Below are 19,299 nucleotides of genomic sequence, written 5' to 3'. Positions count from 1 at the left end.
TCGCCATGTGTACGTTCACAACTTTTAAATGCGTTTTTATGAATTACACATACGTTTAAAACGGTATAGTAGTCTCAAAGAGATGTAAGTGAATGCAAACAGTCATAATATATGGAATAAACGCGGAAGTTTACTATATACCTTGATGAGAGTCGTTAATGGTATTTTATTTTGAAAAGAACAGCCGGAATTAGCGTTGAGTAGAATTACCTTAATGTCGGCGTTTCTTTTTTCTTTTTCTTTTTCTTTTTTTTAAGTGCGCAGGGATTTAGGAATGTGGAGACCAGCAGCTACGTCACCCGCAAATCGCCTGGGGTGTCGTCGTTAAGAAAAGCAAAAAAAAAAAACTTTTTAAAAGGCTATGAATTAACAACGCAACAACTGCCGTAAGTTTTTACAAACTTAATAGACTAATATAAAACTTAACTTTTAATATCCACTGTTTCTGGAGGTGTGTTCTGTTGTTTTAATTTTTGTTTTTCTACCTCCATTACGGTAACTTAAAAATGTCCGTTAGGCCAGTGCGGGCACGAGGAGCTCTGAAAGTTTGAGTTAGCCGGTTGTGTAGCGGAATATTTCGTTGCTTAAAGCAGATAGTTGGGTTGTCAAGAAAGCCGTTTTTTAAAGCTGTTCTTCGAGCAAGTTGAAGCACGTTTTGCTATTGTTCATGTTGAGGTTCATAGAGGGGAGGAAAAAAAAGAAAAAAAAGAAAAGCATGCCCCGACATGAAGGGACGCCGACAGATTATCGCTGTTAGCTAGGAAAACCGTTGCTCTCCGCGAAGTGTCCGCTCGCAGACAACTTGTGTTGCTTTTTGCTTTGTGTGTCAAGAGGAGCAACACGGGGGATTTTTGAATACACCCTCGCTCTCCGTGGGGGCACATTTACCGATTGCCTGCCGTGTTTTGATAACATTTGCCCCCCCCCCCTTTCCCTCCCTCAGGGACGCTTCGTCTCTGTCTCCATGGTAACGCTGCGTTGTCGCTGCTTTGAGCTGCTGCTGCTGCTGCGAAGGGAGGCGGAACCGGAGAGGGACGACGGCTCCTCGGTCTCTTTCTCCCGAGTGAAGGCAGGGATCGGTGGAGGATGGTAAGGAGCTCTCGGCCGCGCCAGGACACCGTCATAGGTAGATGGAGGCTGAATCTGCAGCGGTGGACTCTCTGTGCTGCTGCTGTTTATCCTCGATGGAGCTTCTCTTTCACTCTCTTGCTGATGCTGATGTTTAAGATGTGTCTCAAAAGGAGGGTTTGTTCTTGTCTTGTAGCCGTTTCAGGACGGAGTCTACTACCCCTACACCAGTGACGCCCAGGGGACCCACTCGTCAGCGGGGATCCCGTCCCTCCTGAACTCCCCGCTCAGCCATCAGACGGCGAACGGCCACGGCATGACCCCGTCCAGCGGCGCGTCCGCCTTCCTCCCCTTCAAGTTCCGCCCGCGGAGGGAGAGCGTGGACTGGCGGCGGATCAACGCGGTGGACGTGGACCTGGTGGTGAGCCAGCTGGACGTGGACGCCCTCCAGGAGCACATCAGCGCGGTGACGTTCTGCAGCCTGGACGGCGAGCGGTGCCAGCGGTGCCAGAGCCCCGTGGACCCGGCGCTGGTGAAGCTCCTGCGGCTCGCTCAGCTCTCGGTGGAGTGGCTCCTCCACTGCCAGGAGTTTCTCGCCTACAACCTGCGCGCGGCCGAGGAGAGGCTGGCGGCGGCCGGCAGGGACCGGGAGCAGCTGCTGGACCAGCAGAAGAAGCTGGAGGAGAAGGCGAAGGCGCTGACCGCCGAGCTCAAGCAGCGGAAGAAGGTTATCCGCAGCCAGCAGTCGCTGCTCGCGCCGCAAATAATCAGCAGCCAGAAGGTACCGCTGACAAGCTAAACGCTCGCTCTCTAGGGGGGGAAACCACTTCACATATAGACAGCGAGCCAGCTACATCGCCCCCACCCCCTTCTCACCTCCTCAGAGTCATTGTTCCTATTCACAGCTCCGGGCTTTGTGCGTTTCACATCTTTTAAATGCGGGGTTTGGAGGGAAAAAGGTTCTATCAGAGCCGGACAAAAACGTTTTTGTGGCAGCAGATAAAACCTGCTGCGGCTGATTTGTTGTTGTATGGTTATAATAAGCTTTGTTTTCAGACGGGAAGGGTTTAAAGCTGCTCGGCAGATGGTGACATGTTGTCGCAATTAGTTTTTAAATCCACTTACTAAAATGAGAGAAGGGCAATAACTAACTAGCACTGGCTGGGTCCCTCCTCTCTCACCCTCATGTGTACATTTTGTCCTTGTTAAAGACATTTGTCTCCGTTGTAAACCGACGATTCATGTTTTGAGCCCGTCCACCTGTGAACACGTCTCCGTTGTCTATATCCGCACATTTACTATTAAGTTATTTATAGTGCAAATCCAAAATCTCCCTCTTCGAGTGTGCGTCTGCTGCTGACCTGGCCAAGCGGTTGCCAGGGCGACACATATAGTGTGTCATGACAGCATGCGGTTGCTAGGTGTGCGCTAGGAGCTCGGCTAACAGAGCCGGTTCAATAATTGATAGGGAGGACGTGTGTTTGTGTCCTGGGAGAACCTTTGGCATTTGTCGCCCCACGTAAAAAACAGAAGCTTAAATCCATTTTTAATTTCCATTTCTAAGAACTTACCGCACTGTAGCACCACACATCTGCGCGCGCTTGAGTCTTTGCCACCATACGGCGCGACAAGATATCAGTAGCAGCATGTTTAATGTTGGATGAAGTCACGGGCACAGTGAGCGGCAGCGTTCAATGCAGCGTGTGATGTGTGTGTGTGTGTCCCAGCGTCTATTGTAGCCGTCGAGCGTTAGTGAGCTGGAGTGTGGAGGCGCCTCCCTCAGGGAGCAAATCAGCATCACTCACGCTATCTGTCTGTTTGGAAACACAGGCCTCAGTGGATGTTCCTTGTTTTCACGTATTAAACAGAAACAAAATATCAAGGAAATGACCCACAGATTATACAACAAATATAGTGATTATTTTATTCGTAGTCGATTCATCTTTTGGTGAATCTCCCTCTAAATAATAACGAAACCCATGTCATTAATCATATATTCAAATTTTCATGATATTTTACACATGTACTGTCAATTTTAGAACCACATGTCACAGACTGTGTTTTTGTTTCTGTCTCTTTAGTGTCTACATTGCGAGAAATCCTTCCTCAATTCCTCCTTTCTCCAAAACCACATGCAGCGCCGGCACCCGGATGAGTACGAGAACCGTGAGTCAATCAGGACAGAAGATTCAGTGAACATCACCTCTCACTGCATCGTGCACTAAGCCTCGTTTTATTCCTCTTCCAGAGCTGCGGTCAGACAGTCAGAAGAAATCTCAAATCGACAGCCTCAAACAGGAAATCAGCAGCTTGAAGGAGCAGATTGTTCAGCAGCAACAGACCCTGCAAGTTAAAGTGGCTCAGGTAGAAAACATGTTCCAGTGAAGACATGGAGCCGGAAACCCACCGCTCCTCCAGCGAAGCTCATGTTTTTGTGCTTGCGATTCCAGGAAAAAGAGCAGCAGTCCATGCAGAGAGACCTGTTAAGAGAACTGGATCGATTTAAGGCTGAAGAGATGGCTCGCATGGACAGGAAGATAGAAGACAGCAGGGACGGCATGCGCAGGGAGATGGAGTTTCTTTACAACCGGAATATTCAGGCTCTTAACGTACGAAAAGGATATTTTCATCATCTCTTCTCACAGGTGTTTATCGTGTTACGTTCCCTTCATATTTACGGTGTCTTCTGTTTGCGCGACGCTGAACTTTTCGCAGGAGGTAAATCAGAATCAGATGGCCAAGTCTGAGAAATCGGTCAGCCCTGCACACTCACAGGCAGAGAGAGATCTGGACATCTACAAGGAGATTCAGACACAAGCCATCCAAAAGCTGGAGCACCAAATGAAGAAGCAGGTCTGCATGAAAAAGGAGATAATGTTGTGAACGCTGCAGTGGTTTTTAAAGCAACCTAACACACTGAAAACATTCTCTTTTAGGATAGAAAGTGGGAAAACCGACTGCAGGAAATTCAGGCTCAGCACGAATCTGAGAAGAATCAGGTAAATCTTAGCGTTTAGGATAATTACTGTACCGTTAAATGAAAATTCACCGTCCTCCTTTTTCCCTTCCAGCTGCTGAACGAGCTGAGCAGGATGCAGCTGTCGGTGTCGGAGCACGAGGAACGAGGCCAGAGGCTGCAGCAGGAGATGAGCAGGAGGCTGCAGGAGAAGGAGCAAACCATCAAGGCTCAGAGGGAGCAGGTCAGCGCTCGCTCCGTCGCAGCAATAACTGCGCAGTGGAGATTATGTCGGGAGAGGAAGTGAAGTGCGGGGGTCAGCCCTTGTTCAGGATTTCCTGTATTTGCTGCACGGCCTCATATCGGGACATAATGATACTGTACATTTGGCAGGAGCCATAGTGAACAGGAAGCTGCTAATTCTTTTCCTGGAGTGGCTCCACATTCATAACGCGATATAATAAGTGTGTTATTCTTTCACAGATAAGGACTATTTCCTCAAATCCACCCACAAAAGTGGTGGAAGTACCAGGTACAGACCTTTTTTTTTTTAAAGGCTCAGCAGCTCATTCTCCTAAAAAAAAAACGCCCCTAACGCACGTTTCACTCTTTGTTTTTCAGTCATCGTCAGCGCGCCAGCCCCAGAGCCTAAACAGAAAAGAGTTGTACTCGGTGAGTTTGTGGAAACCAGAGAGTTAAGACATTGAAGCATCTCCAGAGAGGCCGAGCATGTGCTTCTGTGCATGAAGGATTTACTTAATGACGTCTCACAGCACCCGTTCACTAAAGCAGGACTGTCAGCACATTTGTTTGCTCCCGACTCTTTTAACACGTATTTTATCTGACTTACAACCACCTCATGTGCCGACCAATTAGAGGAGCCAGTCTCTGCTCTTAAGCTGGATCCTATACAGGAGCTGTCAGAGGAGGAGAAAGGTAAAACAGGCGCTGGAGCCAACAGTGCATGTTCCTGCTGCTGCTGCTGCTGCTGCATGGATGCGTCGTTGTGTTCTGAGCAGCCTTTTCCTGACATCATCTTATTCCACACTGACCCAAAAGGCACTGAGATGATCATGATAGAGTTTATGATGCCATGTCAGGCCTGCTCGTCACCGTGTCCGTCAATCATCTTGTTGCAAACGAATTTGTAGCCATTCTCCTCTTCTGCCTGACCTACTACACACACACATCCGCCATCTGACTGAAGCTGTGCCTTGTATTTTGTGAAATTTGGCAAATGCATGCTCGTCCTTTTCCTTCCTTTTTTTTTTTTTTGTTGCCCGTATTGGAACCGGATCGAGTGTGATTTTTATATTTGCAGACTCTCACAGCAGCGTGTCTGAGAGGAGGCCGGTGGAGAAGAAGCCTGAGCCTACGCCGGAGAGGAAGCAGAGGGCGACGGCCAACGCTCTGAAACGCAACCCCAACATCAAGAAGGATATGCGACCGGAGCTGGAGCAGGCTGTGATCAAGAAGCTGGAGAACCTGGGGATCAAGCCCGTACGTTATCGCTCACGCATCAGCAGCTAAAACTGATGTTCACAGTCTTTTCCTACAACCTCCGATTGAAATCTCCTCAGGATCAGAGCGGCCTGAAGAGCAGAGAGTTCACTTCCGTGCTGGCCAAGGTGAACTCAAAGCGGGAGAGCACGGCGAAGGCGATGCCGGACTTCTGGCGCCAGCGGGAGGAGATATCCAGCGTCGTGGAGCGGAAGCTGGGCAGCCAGAGGAGAGGCAGCGACCCCGCTCCTGAGTCACAGGCCAGATCCAGACGGCCCGTTCAAGGTGCTTCCCAGGACCGAGTCATCACAAAACCTCTTAGCGCATGAGATCATCGTTTAAACTCTCGACCCGGACACACACAGATTAAAGAATCTGCTAGTTCATCGTTTATAATTTCACAATCAAGAGTTTTTGTTGTATGTTCGCAGAGGTTTAATTTAATGTGCGTCTGACTCTACCGGTCTAATCTGCCGAAGCTTGTTTGCTGCTAAATAATCCTCCGTAAGCCCTGAAACGCTTCCTGATCTGCTAATTGTGTTTATGCCGTCGACTTCTTCTGCGCGCAGTGTTGCAGATACGCCCTCGGTCCAGCAGCCTGCCCTCCAGAGGCAGCCAGGGGGCGTCTGCACCCGCCGTCAAACAGCCCAAGACCCCTCAGCCGGCGCCGAGGACCAAACCCAGCACCCAACCCAAGACGTCGACGCCCAACGCCAAGGCTGCTCCGAGGATCGTCACAAGCAAGTACGGAAACAAGAATCTTCCGTTAAACGTGTCGATGGCGTCGTGTGTGTTTGTCTCTCATCGCGTTTGTGTGGCTCCTAAGGACGCCTCCCTTCAGCTCGGACGAGGAGTCCGAAGAAGAGGACACGGACACGGAGGATGATCCACCCCTGAAACACCAGAGGGGAAAATTACCGCAGTCCAGACTTAACCAGGCGGCTCCGGTTCAGATCAGAGCAGGGAAAAGCAGCCCAGGCCTGGTCAGACAGGCCGTCGTCAGGCAGTCGTCGGCCTCCAGTCTCCGGACGTCGGTGACCAAGACGGCGGTGACAAAGATAGAAAGCGACGAAGAGGTGGAGGAGGAAGACTGGTCAGACCTCAGCGAACTGCAGGAGATCGACCCCAAAAAGCTCCAGAGCTTCAAAGACCAGAACGGAAACGTGGATAAGAGGAACTACGGAAAAGGTTAGACGGCCACTGAACAGTGTGGTGAAGGAAATACAGGGTTTTCAAAGTGCCACTCGAGTGTTGAATCAGTATTTATAGGTTTAAGATCGACTCATTTAAAATCTGTCATCGTTTGAGTGAAAGAAGATGTATTTTAACTCTGAGTGTGGTCACTGTTGTGTCCTGACAATAAATGTTTTGTTACAGTATCTTCAAATGGAAACTGCATTAATTAATCAGACTTGGCATGAATTTCCTTTGTTTCCTGCAGAGAACAAAGTCACTGACCTGGCCAGAAAAGTGGAGAAGCAGTTTACAGAGAGATCAGTAAAGAAACCAGCAGGGGGCGTGAGCGTCCTACCTCAGAGGAAGGATGAGGTTCAGGAACTTTCTGTAAGACGATGCTTTGGTTTCACCCTACAGACGAATTATCAGCTACAAGATCAAAATGAGGATGGATAAAAAAACATTTCTTCGTGTCATGTCAGTACACAGATCTAGAGGAGAGCAGCGAGTGGGTGGTCTCGTCTTTAGAGGACAGACAGGAAGCGGCTAAACCGGCGTCTCTCCACGGTTCTGGTCAGCTGAGGAAAAGCCTGGACTCGGCCAGCACCAGCGTCTGGGGAACCTCCACAGGACGAGGTCCCAAATCAGGTCAGTGACGCGTCCGGAGCTTAAAGACGAAGCAACGACAGACCTCCGTCACGATATAAACACTGTTGTCTGGTGCTCGGCAGGTCTGACTGAAGCCGGGACAGGAAGCACCCTGAAGAGCAGCCTGTGCTCCCTCAGCGACATCAGCGACTCTGAGGACGTCAGCAATAAACACAGCAAACGCTACAGCTGATCAGGTGACGCAGCACAGACACAAAGACCTCAGTCGACTCTGACGCCTGTAGTCAAAGCCAAATATTTTGTACTTGTACGTAATGTCTGAAAGTTATAATAGAGAGAAAAGCAATACTTACTAAAAAAAAAGGGAATTTGTGATAGTAAAAAGAAAAGATAGAAAAACGACCATCTAATAATAACGTTAGAGATAAACGAGGCTCATTTTACGCCCTGTGCCAATTCTTTTCTTGCCTTAGACATACTCAGTATTCATCTTTAGACTGTGTTTCGTATCCTCATACAGTGTAACTCCAGATGAGAGGCTGTTTTCAGTACTGTAGTTTGTGTAACATTTTGTACATCAAATTTTATAATGCCTTCATGTGACAAATGGTTGTGACTTTGTATAGAAAATATTTATACAAGCAATAAAAGATTTCTCTGGGGAAACTTACTTGTAACAAACAACTGACTTATTTATTATCATTTTTCAACTTTCCGCACACTCTTAATATTCACATTTGTACACGATCAACTCAACTAACAGCATATAATTGTGTTATACAGAGAAAAAAAACAAAACAAAACACGCAAATGTGACGTAGAAACTTATAAACAAACCTGCTTAAGACAGAAATGTTATGTTAAAGCTTAACGTGTGGGATTAGAGGCTTTGGAGGAAAAGAAATTTAAAAATAAAAGTTTTCAATCACAGTGGTTCCTGTTGGACATTGACTCTTAAGTTTATTTAACAGTAGCTAAAGAAAATAAAACTATTTTTAACAGTTTTTTATTGGTTGGAACAGCTGCAACCACTTCCTGTCTTGATATTTTTGTCCTCGCTGAATGTCACTGACCTTCATCCTCAATGTCTGCGGCCTCATCTTTGCTTTTGTTATTTGATCGTGAGCACCATCTAGTGGCAGCTCAGAGCAGTTGCAGGGTCGGGACTCGAATTAAAGTTGCATATAAATACAGGGACCAGACATAATAAGATACATCCCGATCAATCCAGTTGTAAACAAATATTTAGTGTCATCACACGTTAGCATTAAGTCCACTTTTATGGAAAGACTTGGCAGAAATGAATCAAAAGACACTGGATGCTTCCTAATAACAGACGAAAGAGACAATAAATACCAAGGAAAAACAAAACGGCAAAACTAAAAGTCAAAAAATATGGTTATGGCTTCAACGTGTTTGCTTTCTGAATTAGCGTTTCCTCATTTAACGATCAGTTAAGACATTTTAGGAAGTCATGACGACCACAAGAGGGCGCTGGAGTTCATATGAAGGTGGAATAAATTAGATGAAAAGACAGAAATCACTCTCTGTCCAAGATGATTAGCATAGCGTAGCATATGAAGGCTGGACATACCCAAATCTATCAGACAGAACAGCTTCCTCTTATGCTAAGCTAGGCTAACGCTGGCTCCTGACATGAGGTTGATTATTAGGACGTTTTCCCAGATAAAACTGTGTCCAGTCCGTTCCCCTCTGACTCAGACGAAGCTGTCCCGGCTGAAGGTCTTTGCGGTCTTCACCGTGGCCCTGGTCCCTCTGCTCCTCCTGCCTTCGTAGAACAGCGGCGGCCCCAGAGACACTCTGGAGGAGCGAGCCGGCATCATGTAGGTGCGCCTGGTACGGGCCGTGGCGTAAGTCGCCGGCCTCCTCGTCCTTGTCGGAGAGCTGGGACAAGAGGGAAGGGAACGTTACTTCACCACGTGAGCGTTTGTTGAAATACAGAATCACCGTACGTCATGATGCTCATTCACCTTGACGGCAAACCTTCTTTTCCAGAGAAGTAACTCAGCACTGAGCCTCCGGAGAGGAGGAGGACGGAGCCGCCCCAGCCGACGAAAACCGCCGCTCCAATTTCAAACCTGACCGAGCAAACGCATCAGCGTGTTTTCTTTAAACGTTGCTTAATAGAGATCGTGCTGCTGCTGCTGCTTCAGAGATACTCACTTCTGCTCCCTGAAATTTGGGTCCAGGTATTCTCTCACGACTTTGTTGGCCCACCACGAGTATGTGATCATACCACAGCAACCTACCACGAAATGTTACATCCTTCTTTTATATATATATATATATATATATATATATAATTTAGGTTATTAAAGTATTTAAATGTTTTTTTTACCTGACACCAGGTACGTTAAGGCTCCGGCGAAGGTCACCCTGGCGTTGGCGAGCTCCGAGCCGCCGATTTTAGTGCATTTCATCCCGATGAGGGTGAGGACGCCGCCGAAGAAGCCGGTGATGACGGCGCAGACCGCCAGGGCTCTGCAGACGTGCAGGTACACTGCAAGACAACGACGACAATTTACTGTTACAAACGTTACAGGAAGAAGCCTGTAAAGTGAGCCAATATTACATATCTGACAGAGAAAGTCTAATTTATGTAACACGTCTAATTTTTATTAGATTTTTATCAAAAATGGTTGATATTTACAGCTTAATTCCATTACTACATTAATTTAGAATAATGTAATAAAAAGATAAACACTAACTAAACTCTTCCACTTTAAATCTGAAATTTTTTTTGCAATTTTTTTGAATTTTTTTGAATGTCCTACAGGGAAGGCCGAGCATGGAGGGGTAGTCCTTGCAGTCGGACACGCCGGTGGTATCGGAGATGCAGTCCCGCCACAGGTTGGAGTAGTAGTTGGACGTGGTCAGCACGATGCTGCCCACCTCGGAGAAGGTCCAGTACTCGGTGGGGAGGGTGGAGCAGACCAGGATCCAGCCGCACAGGCAGGACACGAAGCAGCCGATCTCCATGTACATCACCACCGACCTGTACTCCATGGTGAGAGCTGGGGAACTGGCGACCTCGCACCGTGAGAAACTGGATGTGAGCTCTGCCTCTCTGTCAGACCGGCCCCGTGGTGGTTTGTGCTTGTGTTTTCGTCTTATCTTTTAGATGGTTTTGTCCACTAAGCATCCTTCGTGTTCCCAGAAGGAGCACGTTGCTTGGTCACGCTGACGTTAACCCTTGAATTTCCACTCCCACATTGTGAGTTACTACATTCTCTCACACTTTTTTTTTTTTGAGTAATTTTTATTTGTTTTTTTTTTTTTTAGTACTTTTCAGTTTTTCTAAGTCGTTTATTTATTTGGTTTGTTTTTCAGAGTATTTTTTTTTTTTTTGGTTTGTTTATTTGCAATATTTTCTCTGTTTTCTGAGTAATTTATTATTTTTTTGGGTAATTTTTTCATTTTTTTTTTTCCTGAGTATTTTGTTCTGTTTTTCAGAGTATTTTTTTTATTGTTTTTTGTTTTTCTGCTTATTTTTTTCTTTTTTTCTAATTAATTTCTATTGTTTTCTAAGTTTCGAAGTTATTTATTTATTTTTTGGTTTGTTTTTCAGACTAAGTTATTTTTTTGGTTTGTTTTACAGTGTGAGTTCCCACATTCTCTAACAACATGCCAAAGACAGCAGTAATTATTATTTTTGAAAATGATTAAAATCAGTTATTTGTCTGAGGGTACAGATTTCGGCAAAAGATTTTTCAAAATGACAGAAGATTGGACTAATTACTTTTTAAGAGTTTATTAATTTATTTCTGATTTGCTTGGCAAAATAAATTATTTATTATTTATTAGTTTGTTTTTTGATGATTTTTTTCCTGTTTTTCTGAGTAATTTTTTTATTTTTTTATTTTTTTTTCTGTGTAAATCTTTTGTTGGTTTCTTTTTCAGGGTCATTTATTAGTTTTTGGTTTGTTTTTCCTTTTTTTTTCCTTTTAAAATGACAGAAGGTGGGAACTGTTTTTAATTGTTTTTTTTTTTAACTTCTTATAAATTAATAGTCCTGACAGTCTGGTTTTGAGGGAGAAATTTTATATTATTACTATATATATATATATATATAAAAAATTAAATTAAATGTCTGCATAGGGGATTTTGTTTAACTGTCAACTGTACAGAAACTAACGTTACACAACGACAACAGACGCCATCCTGTAAGAAGAAACCCTTGACCTCTTTGATGACACGTGAACGCGTTTATGTCCCTGTGTCACTCGTCTGTTTCCATGTTTCTCTCTGGTGGACGGAGCCATGAAATGTCTGCAGGAGAGAGAACATCCGGTCAAACCTCACCTTCATCTCAGCTTAATATTTTATTTTATTTTATTTTAGGTGAACAAACCTTTGTGGAGGCTTACGTCCGCACACCGTGGCGCAGTGAGCTGCACAGCCGAGGAAGATGAGCAGACTCCCCACCAGGCCCAGGTACAGGGGGGGTCCCATCTCATAGCTGAGGAGTTTGTTTATTTCTTTTTAAGAAAGAAAGTTCACGTGTTTTCACGTGCCGGCTCATGTGGGCTATTTAAAGACGACACGTTACCTGAGTTTTGATGGATCTGCTTTGCTGTGTAAAAAAACTGCAACCACTCTGTTGATGTATAAACAGTATCCAGCCACGTCTGACGCGCCTGCATGAGGGAAAGGCCGCGACACAGAGAGAAGCACGACGAACCAGTTAGCAGAGAGCCGCCGCTTACACAACAGCCGTTCGCACTGGCAAACGCAACACACTGCACTCACAGCCGGCCAAGTGGAAAGCGCACGCCGTCGCTAACGTCCCGTCTTTGCGGGCGCCGTCCCCGCCGACCCGCGTGCACTCCATCCCAAAAAACGTGAGGACCGCGCCGAGCAAACCGAGGCAGAGGCCCGTGAGCAGCAGCCCCCGCACCGCCTGGAGGTTCTCTGACAAACACGCATAGAATAAATAGTAAAACAAACAAAAAAAAAATATTCACCAGGACGTCAGTGATCGTCACACTCACCTTTGACCGTCCACAGAACCCCGAAGTCCACGCAGTTCACCAGAGCCGTGGAGTCCTCGTAGCAGTCCCTCCACAGGTCGGACCAGAACCAGGCCGCCGCCACCACAGAGGAGCCGCCCTGACCCCCCAGCTGGGCCACCCTCCAGTCACAAAACACAAATGAAACTAACATATTTTAGCCCTGTGAAGGCTGACATGTAAAATAATAATAGTAATAGACTTTGAGATTGAACTGCTTATATACAAAAGGAAAAAAATAATAACCATTTGCATTTATTTCCCTAAACAGGACCTTTATTACCTTTTAATACTGGTAGGAAAGAACAGTTTTAGTCTTTGCTCAGGCAAAGATGGACTGAAATAAAAATGTGTGCGTGCTTTTACCAAATGAACCTCACTGGTAATATTAGACATGTAAATGTCAATAGGGAATAGATAAATGCGTATTTTATTGGTCATACAGTGCATGAAAGAAAAAACTATTCCTGCAAGAGGTCTTTCGTGTCACAGTGTTTGCGTTTGTAATTTAATTTCCAGTTTCTACACAGAAGCGTATTGCATTCAATTGAAAAAATAAATAAAAACTCATTTTGAGTAGGTTAAGTATTTTTTTTGTTCATTTTTTTTCTGTTTTTTATGAGTAATTATTATTTTTTTGGTTTGTTTTTCCAGAGTATTTTATTTATTTATTTATTTTAGTATTTTTTCCTTTTTTTATGAGTAATTTATTTATTTATTTGGGTTATTTTTTATGAGTATTTTTTTTCCCTTTTTTTTATTATTTTTTTTTTATATATAATTCCTCCCAAGAACCGGAGTCACTTGCAGGCAGGAGGTTCATGCAGGACTAAGAAGTATCAAGATAATTCAGGAACAGAGGGAAAAATTACCACGAAAAACAGAGGAGGGGGGCATTAGAAAAAATAAATAAGGAAAACGGGAAAAAAACAAATTCCCCCCAAAATGATAATAATTACTTCGTAAAACGGAAAAAAATTACTCTCAGAAAAAAATGATTTTGAATTTTTCTTTTTTTGTCAGTCAAAATACATTCGTTCTTTCTTTTTCACCAGGTTGGAAGCTGCTCAGACTCGTATCGGCCTACCTCCAGTGGTCCATGGCTAGTGTGCAGCCCACCAAGACCCAGCCCAGCAGGCAGAGCAGCAGGCCCAGAATCTGAAGCGGTCTCTTCCACATCCCTCGGTTCTGGTAGAAAACTCTTCACTGCAAAGCTCTGCTGAACATTGCAGGAGCACCTTTACCTGATGCCGTCTGAGTGAAGCTAAATAACAGCAAAGACTCTGTTTACTGTCAACCAGACCTGATGGGACTGGTGTGGTTTTATTTGTGGTCTAAAAGGTTACAGGCAGACAGACACAGTCTATTAGCGGCTCTTTTTATCACATTCAACATGATACACAAAAAAAAATCAAGCCAAGATTTGTGAGTTTTTATTCGTACAAAACTGATTCTTATTTCACATATTCATAAATCTCTTTGTCCTTCACTTATTAAATCGCATTTGTTCAGATATAAGAGTTTTTGACGAACGGTGTCGACTCGCTCCTCGAACTGCCCGACAGCGAGGATCCCGTCCGGCTGCTGCTGCTGCTCCTCGATAAAGTTGACACGCTGGACATCGACGAGAGGCCGGACACCGATTCCGATCCCGAGCTCGACCCGGCGGACCGGCTGGTTCGCCCCGACTTCGCCGACCGTCCCGATTTGGAGGTGCGTCCGGATTTGGAGGAGATGCCGGACACGTCGGAGCGGTCGGACCTCGAGGACAGCTCGGACACGGACGAGAGCTTGGTCTTGGAGGTGATCTTTGACACTGTGGACAGAGCTGTGGTGGACTTGGTTTGCTCTGGGTCTGGAAGTGCTTGGATTTTGATTATCCTAAAGAAAAGGAAAAAGAAAGTACTGTAAAACATGGGTCTTTAACGTTTTTTAGGCTAAGGACCTATTTTGATAAATATGCAATATTATTATCATTTTGCATTAAAATATTAAGATAAACATAACTGATGCAAACATAAAGAAAGAACATTTTCTGCCTCCATTTATCCCTTTACTAAGAAATGTTAGATTCATGTTAATGTGTAGTTAAATAAATTAAATGTGTGGGGGAAAATTAAAACCAAAAAAAAAAAAAAAAACATAAAAATGTCTAATCAACCAAAGATTTTACGACCCCACAAAGCCTGATGGTAATACACTGTAATGCTGATTGGTTCTGAGCTGGTCACGTGTTTCATGGGCGCCATGTTTGCTACATCTAACCAATATTCACCCATCGAGAAGTGGCAACAACAGAGAATAAAGTTGGATTAAAAGTTAAAATATGCCACAGTGCTCAGACTACGACTCCAGCACAGGATCGGGAAAACACAGGGGAATAAAAACGGAGAAAGTTACGGAAGCAGAAGATTAAAAGGAAGAACTGGATGTCAACTAATTTCTCCCTATGATGGGATGAGGTAAATGTCCATGTCTCTCTTTCATGTTTGTTAAGATGTTATAGGAAAAATTAGGTCATACCATCATTAATGTGTACCATGATCTCAAAAACACCGCTTTACAAATTAATGAAGTTTGATGTTAGCTAAGCCACATGCTAGCTAGTTATCTGTAATTTAAGTCCATGCAGACAAGTTATTATGGCTAGCATGCTAATGTGATATTGATAATACTAAATAACAGTAAGACTAGTTCAGTTTTAACTATTTCTATGTATTTATACTTTTTCTGAGTAATTTCAAACCTTTAACGGCGATGGATGAACACGGAGACTAAAGAGAAGGTAAAAACAGCTCCATGACTAATGAGGCGATTGGGCTACAAAGCCTTTTACAGGCTCATTTAAGATATTTAAAGTAAGTAGTTAATAGGATATTTAAGTGGGGGCCTTTTACATACTGACAGAAGTTGGTTATAACATTTATAGGCCTATTAATGGCGAAAATAAAACATTAATTTCAACATATCACATCCACCCCATAAGGTAGAATCTTCCCGCCGATTTATCCAACATGGCGCCATGATGTGAGTTGGCCAGACTCTCTCCAACATACGGCTCTGGGATGAATGTACTCGTAGCACCTTGTGGAGTCACACTGATACACGCTGAGTTCATTTATTTCTTCCTTTAAAGCTTATAAAACACCAGGCCTCTATTTGTTTACACCAATAGCTCGGGGCTTATGCGTCACACTGGAGGAGGAGGAAGCGCTCCCACGATAAACATTTGCACACTCCCACCTCTATGGTCCCTCAGCGTTGACTGAAGTTTGTACATCGCGGATAACGAGCCTCCCCTCTAACACAACGCACTGGCAGTATTTAATGAGGAAGTGGGAGTTGTTCCTCCTCTTCCCCGGGCATGTTACACCAACAAGAGCACTCACGTGTCCTCTCCTCCACACAGCGGCTTGCACACCGACCACACGTAGAAGCAGCCGCCGGTCATGTGAAAGGCTGAGCCCACCCAGCCGAGGAAGAGCGGGGTGCCCAGGTCGTACCTGTCAAACCAGAGACACTGTGAGATTTCAATTTAAAAACAAAAATACAACAACTTTTTTTTTTTTAACCTCCAGAGACCCGAGCTTTTGTTTGATTAGCATTTTTAATTTCTCGACAGTATTAGGGATTAGTAGGACCTAAGACCTAAGAGTTTTCGGACACTACACTTATCATCGTTTGACGCGCAGTTAATTACGTCACTGTTGTCGCATCATTACACGTCAGACTGCCGCGGCTCCCCTGTTTATCCCATTATAATTTACACATTACTAAAACGCGATTATTTTGTACACAAATATGTGTTGTGCTCACGAAATAAAAAGAAAATAAATTATTTAAAAAAGAAAAATCAAAAAATTGTCTCACTAACACCTACTAACGGCCATTAGCGGCGGTGCCGTTAGAGACGCAATGCATGACGGGATATCTATCACCCGTTGATCATTAAAGTTTCGGACACCACCACAAAATGTCGTTTATCGGGCGATTTCGGACAGAGCCAAAACATCATCTTTGAACAGGAAGAAACAATTTTTGAAAATATGTGGATACTGGTATCATTTTAATACCTGTAAGTTACATGGCTGTGCAAAGACAGAAGTGTGAACAATGAAGTCCCTACGTCATCAAATGGGTACCTGCTAATTAGCAACGTGGTAGCTTATTGCTACTTATAAAATTTGTTTAACCGTGAAATTTAATGAGGCTTTGTTCCTCGTCCACGTTTGTTCTGTGATTGTAGAATTTAGCCGATGAAATTACCGCTTTTTTGTTTTTGTTTTTTTGTCTTTTTTTTACACCGACAAGTGTGTTGACCCTTTGCTACCACTAGATGGCAGACTAAAGCGTCCACTTATGGACAATGAGTATAAATACAGCATAATAAGGTGAAATAAAACCTAAAACGTAATGTCCCCATATGAGGACACGGGGCCTCAGGAGGTTAAACAGGTGGTTAAACAAGTAGTTTACTTGAGTCCGTCAAATTCCGGGTTGAAGTATTCCACTGAGACATACTGAGCGTAGACGGCATAACCACACGTGGACAGAAAACCTGGAGGTAGATCATGTTGAGAATGAAGTTCATTAGTCAACTTTTGCACAATAACAACAAGTAATGATGTCCACAATGAAACGCTTTGAAATCAATTACTCATATTGATCATTTAAGTATATTTAAGGGGCAACACTACGTTTGTTTAATGTAGTATTATTGTCTCAGCTATATACAAGTTCAATTAGTCAGAAAACAGTGTTATTTACTATCAGCGGTTGCCAGCATTTAATATGTAAAACGTATAAAATAAAGGTGTAAAACAATTAAAATGAAACCAAGGCGTGCAATGTGACTCCTAAATCAGAAAAGCTGTTTTACACGCATCTAACTCATTGAGTTTTAGGACTAATATCTTCAAAACTTACTTTATTTGGCTGTTATTATGGGCTTTAAATCCAAAGGCTAAACAGACACTTAACTGGATGATCTACAAATAAAAGAGTAACTAGCCACAATAGATAATAAGCTATTCTGTTACATCTGATGAAAGAACTTGATATTTACCACTGACGATGTGGCACCATCCTCCTGCATAGATCTTCTTGTACTTTGACTTTTCTTTTCCCCCAATGAAGGTGCACTCCATGCCCATCAGACTGAGCACGAAGCCCAACATGCCCAGGGAAAGAGCCGCCATCAGCAGACCCCTCACTATCTGAATGTTGCCTGCACTCGCACAGAAGGACGGAAAGCCTTTTTTAGAAAAGGTCAGACTGGATTAGCTAGAAGAACAGAGCTTCAAATCATCAACATACCCTCCACAGACCAGAGTACGGGGTAATCGTAACAGTTGCTGACGGCCGTCGAATCTGTAAAACAGGACCTCCACAGGCTGGACCAGTACCAGGCCACCTTGATGATGGACGAGCCCCCCATGCCGCCGATGGAGGTGATCTTCCAGCCTTCCATGGCCATGGTGCAGGCCACGAAGATCCAGCCCAGCACCGCCATGAGGAAACCCCAGATCTGGACCACTCGGATCTGCATCTCCGAACGCTATATCTAATCTGTCGCCGTGCAGAAGGTACAGTCTTCCAGATCACAGTGTCCACTTTCTCAAACAGATTTCCCACTCAGCTGCTCTTCTCTGAAAAAGCAGAGGTGTAATGTTTTTTTTTTCTTCCTGGTATTTCTGTAACATGTGGGTGAGAGACAACAGTCGCTCAGGTTCCCATGAGCCACAGCTTGTCATGTTTGAATCTGGACTGAGAGTGCTCACCTCAGCATGCGTCTCAGATTACTGGACACTTCATTCCCGTGTTGGAAACGTTACGTAAAACAGTTGTTGAATTAGTGGCCGTGAAGGTTCACTTCAGAGTATAGTTTATTACTAAATGCGGAATAAGAATTAATACGTAATAGGAGGCCAGATTAAGACAAATTGATCGTGATGTAGCCTCAATATCTTAAGTGTTGGTCCCTCTTTTTGGGCTCCAACTGGTTCCTTCATTCTTATGCAACTCCAAATCTTTCTCCAAAGAGTCCTTACCTCCTGTCTCCATCTTTCAAAAAGCGTGGTTGTAGCACAGTTGGGAAAAAAACTAACATAACAGAGGTCTGTGTCGAGTGTGTTATGGGCAGGGGCGCCACCAGGAATTTTGGGGCCCGTGGGAAACAAATCACAATGGGCCCCCTCATTGTAAAGACCGGTCCATGTACCGTTCGTTCATTGGAATTCCAATTAAGAACGAAAAATCAATAAAATATACGTATCATGAAATACAAGAAAAACACAAAGAAGGTGAAAGTAACTTATGTTTTTATAACATTAAAACATAACTTCTTGAACATTAGAACATAAGTGCTGATACGGATACTACGCACATGTGCGTAGACAACTTACTTTACTACTATATTTTATTATTATATTACAAAATTGTGTTTTTTATGATGATGATTTAATAGTTTTCTCTCTTTTTTTTAACCTATCTTCAGGGTCCTTGGAATTGCCCTAATTTTTCCCCCTTAAAGTAAAAACCCAAAGGGCAGAAAGTTGTAGTTCCTTGAATGGCCACTTGATGGCTGCCTCTGAAAAGAGAGTCGGAGGCATGTTTGTTTCTTCTGTAAAGGTGGACATTTTAACATGATGGGATTTTGAAACCAGCCTCTAGTGGCAGCAGGAGGAACTGCAGCCTGACTTTTTAATCTTTTAATCCTAGCTTCATCAATACTCCGAGTGAGACTCATTTTGATGTTTTGATTGTGTAATATGCAGGAAGAAAGACCTCAGCTTTATGTGTAGATTCAAACTGAGTGTCCGGTGTGTATTTCCTCCACCACTGACCTTTATACGTTCCTTGAAATATGTAATAACCCTGCAGCCAGGACGTAAGCTGCTTGAAGCATCGTCCTCCGCGTCGCCTCAGGCTTTAAGTCGCGAGGTTATTAGTTTCATTTCG

General features: G+C 44.1%; 4 protein-coding genes and 1 long non-coding RNA gene across 9 annotated transcripts; 2 read left to right on the top strand and 3 right to left on the bottom strand.

Annotated features, from left to right (window-relative positions):
- The first annotated feature begins 261 nt into the window (after positions 1–261).
- dzip1 (DAZ interacting zinc finger protein 1) lies at positions 262–7,979 on the top strand. 4 transcript variants are annotated; one of them, XM_047576457.1, is made up of 19 exons: positions 262–386; positions 944–1,089; positions 1,265–1,849; positions 3,150–3,234; positions 3,317–3,432; positions 3,519–3,677; positions 3,784–3,921; positions 4,005–4,067; positions 4,140–4,268; positions 4,508–4,556; positions 4,646–4,696; positions 4,901–4,960; positions 5,346–5,524; positions 5,605–5,809; positions 6,094–6,268; positions 6,351–6,706; positions 6,966–7,087; positions 7,183–7,348; positions 7,432–7,979. In XM_047576457.1, the coding sequence occupies exons 2-19, from the start codon at positions 1,087–1,089 to the stop codon at positions 7,539–7,541; spliced, it is 2,751 nt and encodes a 916-aa protein (XP_047432413.1). In that variant the 5' UTR covers positions 262–386; positions 944–1,086; the 3' UTR covers positions 7,542–7,979. The 4 variants fall into 4 exon arrangements, with proteins under 4 accessions (XP_047432413.1, XP_047432412.1, XP_047432415.1 ...); XM_047576456.1 differs by having other exon boundaries at positions 6,351–6,712; XM_047576459.1 differs by having other exon boundaries at positions 944–1,126; positions 6,351–6,712.
- A 1-nt stretch (position 7,980) lies between these two features.
- Positions 7,981–10,685, bottom strand: cldn10d (claudin 10d). The gene is made up of 5 exons (XM_047576503.1): positions 10,105–10,685; positions 9,669–9,830; positions 9,494–9,575; positions 9,301–9,408; positions 7,981–9,214 (listed from the first exon to the last, which is right to left on the bottom strand). Exons 1-5 carry the CDS (start codon positions 10,334–10,336, stop codon positions 9,028–9,030), a joined length of 771 nt encoding a protein of 256 aa, XP_047432459.1. The 5' UTR covers positions 10,337–10,685; the 3' UTR covers positions 7,981–9,027.
- On the top strand, positions 9,112–13,971 carry LOC125000821. 2 transcript variants are annotated; one of them, XR_007111396.1, is made up of 9 exons: positions 9,112–9,249; positions 9,326–9,519; positions 9,679–9,825; positions 10,107–10,337; positions 11,672–11,764; positions 11,946–12,236; positions 12,338–12,397; positions 13,395–13,530; positions 13,852–13,971. It is a non-coding gene; the product is annotated as an uncharacterized LOC125000821 (long non-coding RNA). The 2 variants fall into 2 exon arrangements; XR_007111395.1 differs by lacking the exons at positions 13,395–13,530; positions 13,852–13,971 and having other exon boundaries at positions 12,338–12,490.
- On the bottom strand, positions 10,721–13,575 carry LOC125000816 (claudin-10-like). The gene is made up of 6 exons (XM_047576508.1): positions 13,427–13,575; positions 12,322–12,461; positions 12,080–12,241; positions 11,880–11,967; positions 11,682–11,789; positions 10,721–11,599 (listed from the first exon to the last, which is right to left on the bottom strand). Exons 1-6 carry the CDS (start codon positions 13,516–13,518, stop codon positions 11,467–11,469), a joined length of 723 nt encoding a protein of 240 aa, XP_047432464.1. The 5' UTR covers positions 13,519–13,575; the 3' UTR covers positions 10,721–11,466.
- Positions 13,626–17,996, bottom strand: cldn10e (claudin 10e). Its single transcript, XM_047576502.1, has 5 exons — positions 17,656–17,996; positions 17,405–17,566; positions 16,816–16,897; positions 15,729–15,842; positions 13,626–14,220 (listed from the first exon to the last, which is right to left on the bottom strand). Exons 1-5 carry the CDS (start codon positions 17,885–17,887, stop codon positions 13,848–13,850), a joined length of 963 nt encoding a protein of 320 aa, XP_047432458.1. The 5' UTR covers positions 17,888–17,996; the 3' UTR covers positions 13,626–13,847.
- Positions 17,997–19,299: the final 1,303 nt, after the last annotated feature.

Source organism: Mugil cephalus, chromosome 23, assembly GCF_022458985.1.
Source record: "Mugil cephalus isolate CIBA_MC_2020 chromosome 23, CIBA_Mcephalus_1.1, whole genome shotgun sequence".
Classification (NCBI taxonomy): Eukaryota; Metazoa; Chordata; class Actinopteri; order Mugiliformes; family Mugilidae; genus Mugil; species Mugil cephalus.
This window is presented reverse-complemented; position numbering and strand designations above follow the sequence as displayed.

Excerpts from the sequence above, each read along its gene's own strand:
- LOC125000816 (XM_047576508.1), bottom strand. The coding sequence starts at position 13,518 with ATGTGGAAGAGACCGCTTCAGATTCTGGGCCTGCTGCTCTGCCTGCTG. Across the intron at positions 12,242-12,321 it reads GGTTCTGTGGACGGTCAAAG|AGAACCTCCAGGCGGTGCGG; the intron begins GTGAGTGTGACG and ends CGTGTTTGTCAG. Across the intron at positions 11,600-11,681 it reads GGACGTAAGCCTCCACAAAG|ACATTTCATGGCTCCGTCCA; the intron begins GTTTGTTCACCT and ends TCTCTCCTGCAG.
- dzip1 (XM_047576456.1), top strand. Across the intron at positions 3,235-3,316 it reads CCCGGATGAGTACGAGAACC|AGCTGCGGTCAGACAGTCAG; the intron begins GTGAGTCAATCA and ends TTCCTCTTCCAG. Across the intron at positions 4,961-5,345 it reads GCTGTCAGAGGAGGAGAAAG|ACTCTCACAGCAGCGTGTCT; the intron begins GTAAAACAGGCG and ends TTATATTTGCAG.
- cldn10d (XM_047576503.1), bottom strand. The coding sequence starts at position 10,336 with ATGGAGTACAGGTCGGTGGTGATGTACATGGAGATCGGCTGCTTCGTG. Across the intron at positions 9,831-10,104 it reads CTCCATGCTCGGCCTTCCCT|TGTACCTGCACGTCTGCAGA; the intron begins GTAGGACATTCA and ends GTTGTCTTGCAG. Across the intron at positions 9,576-9,668 it reads CTTAACGTACCTGGTGTCAG|GTTGCTGTGGTATGATCACA; the intron begins GTAAAAAAAACA and ends ATTTCGTGGTAG.
- cldn10e (XM_047576502.1), bottom strand. The coding sequence starts at position 17,887 with ATGCAGATCCGAGTGGTCCAGATCTGGGGTTTCCTCATGGCGGTGCTG. Across the intron at positions 16,898-17,404 it reads ATGGTGCCACATCGTCAGTG|GTTTTCTGTCCACGTGTGGT; the intron begins GTAAATATCAAG and ends ATCTACCTCCAG. Across the intron at positions 15,843-16,815 it reads CCGGAATTTGACGGACTCAA|GTACGACCTGGGCACCCCGC; the intron begins GTAAACTACTTG and ends CTGGTTTGACAG.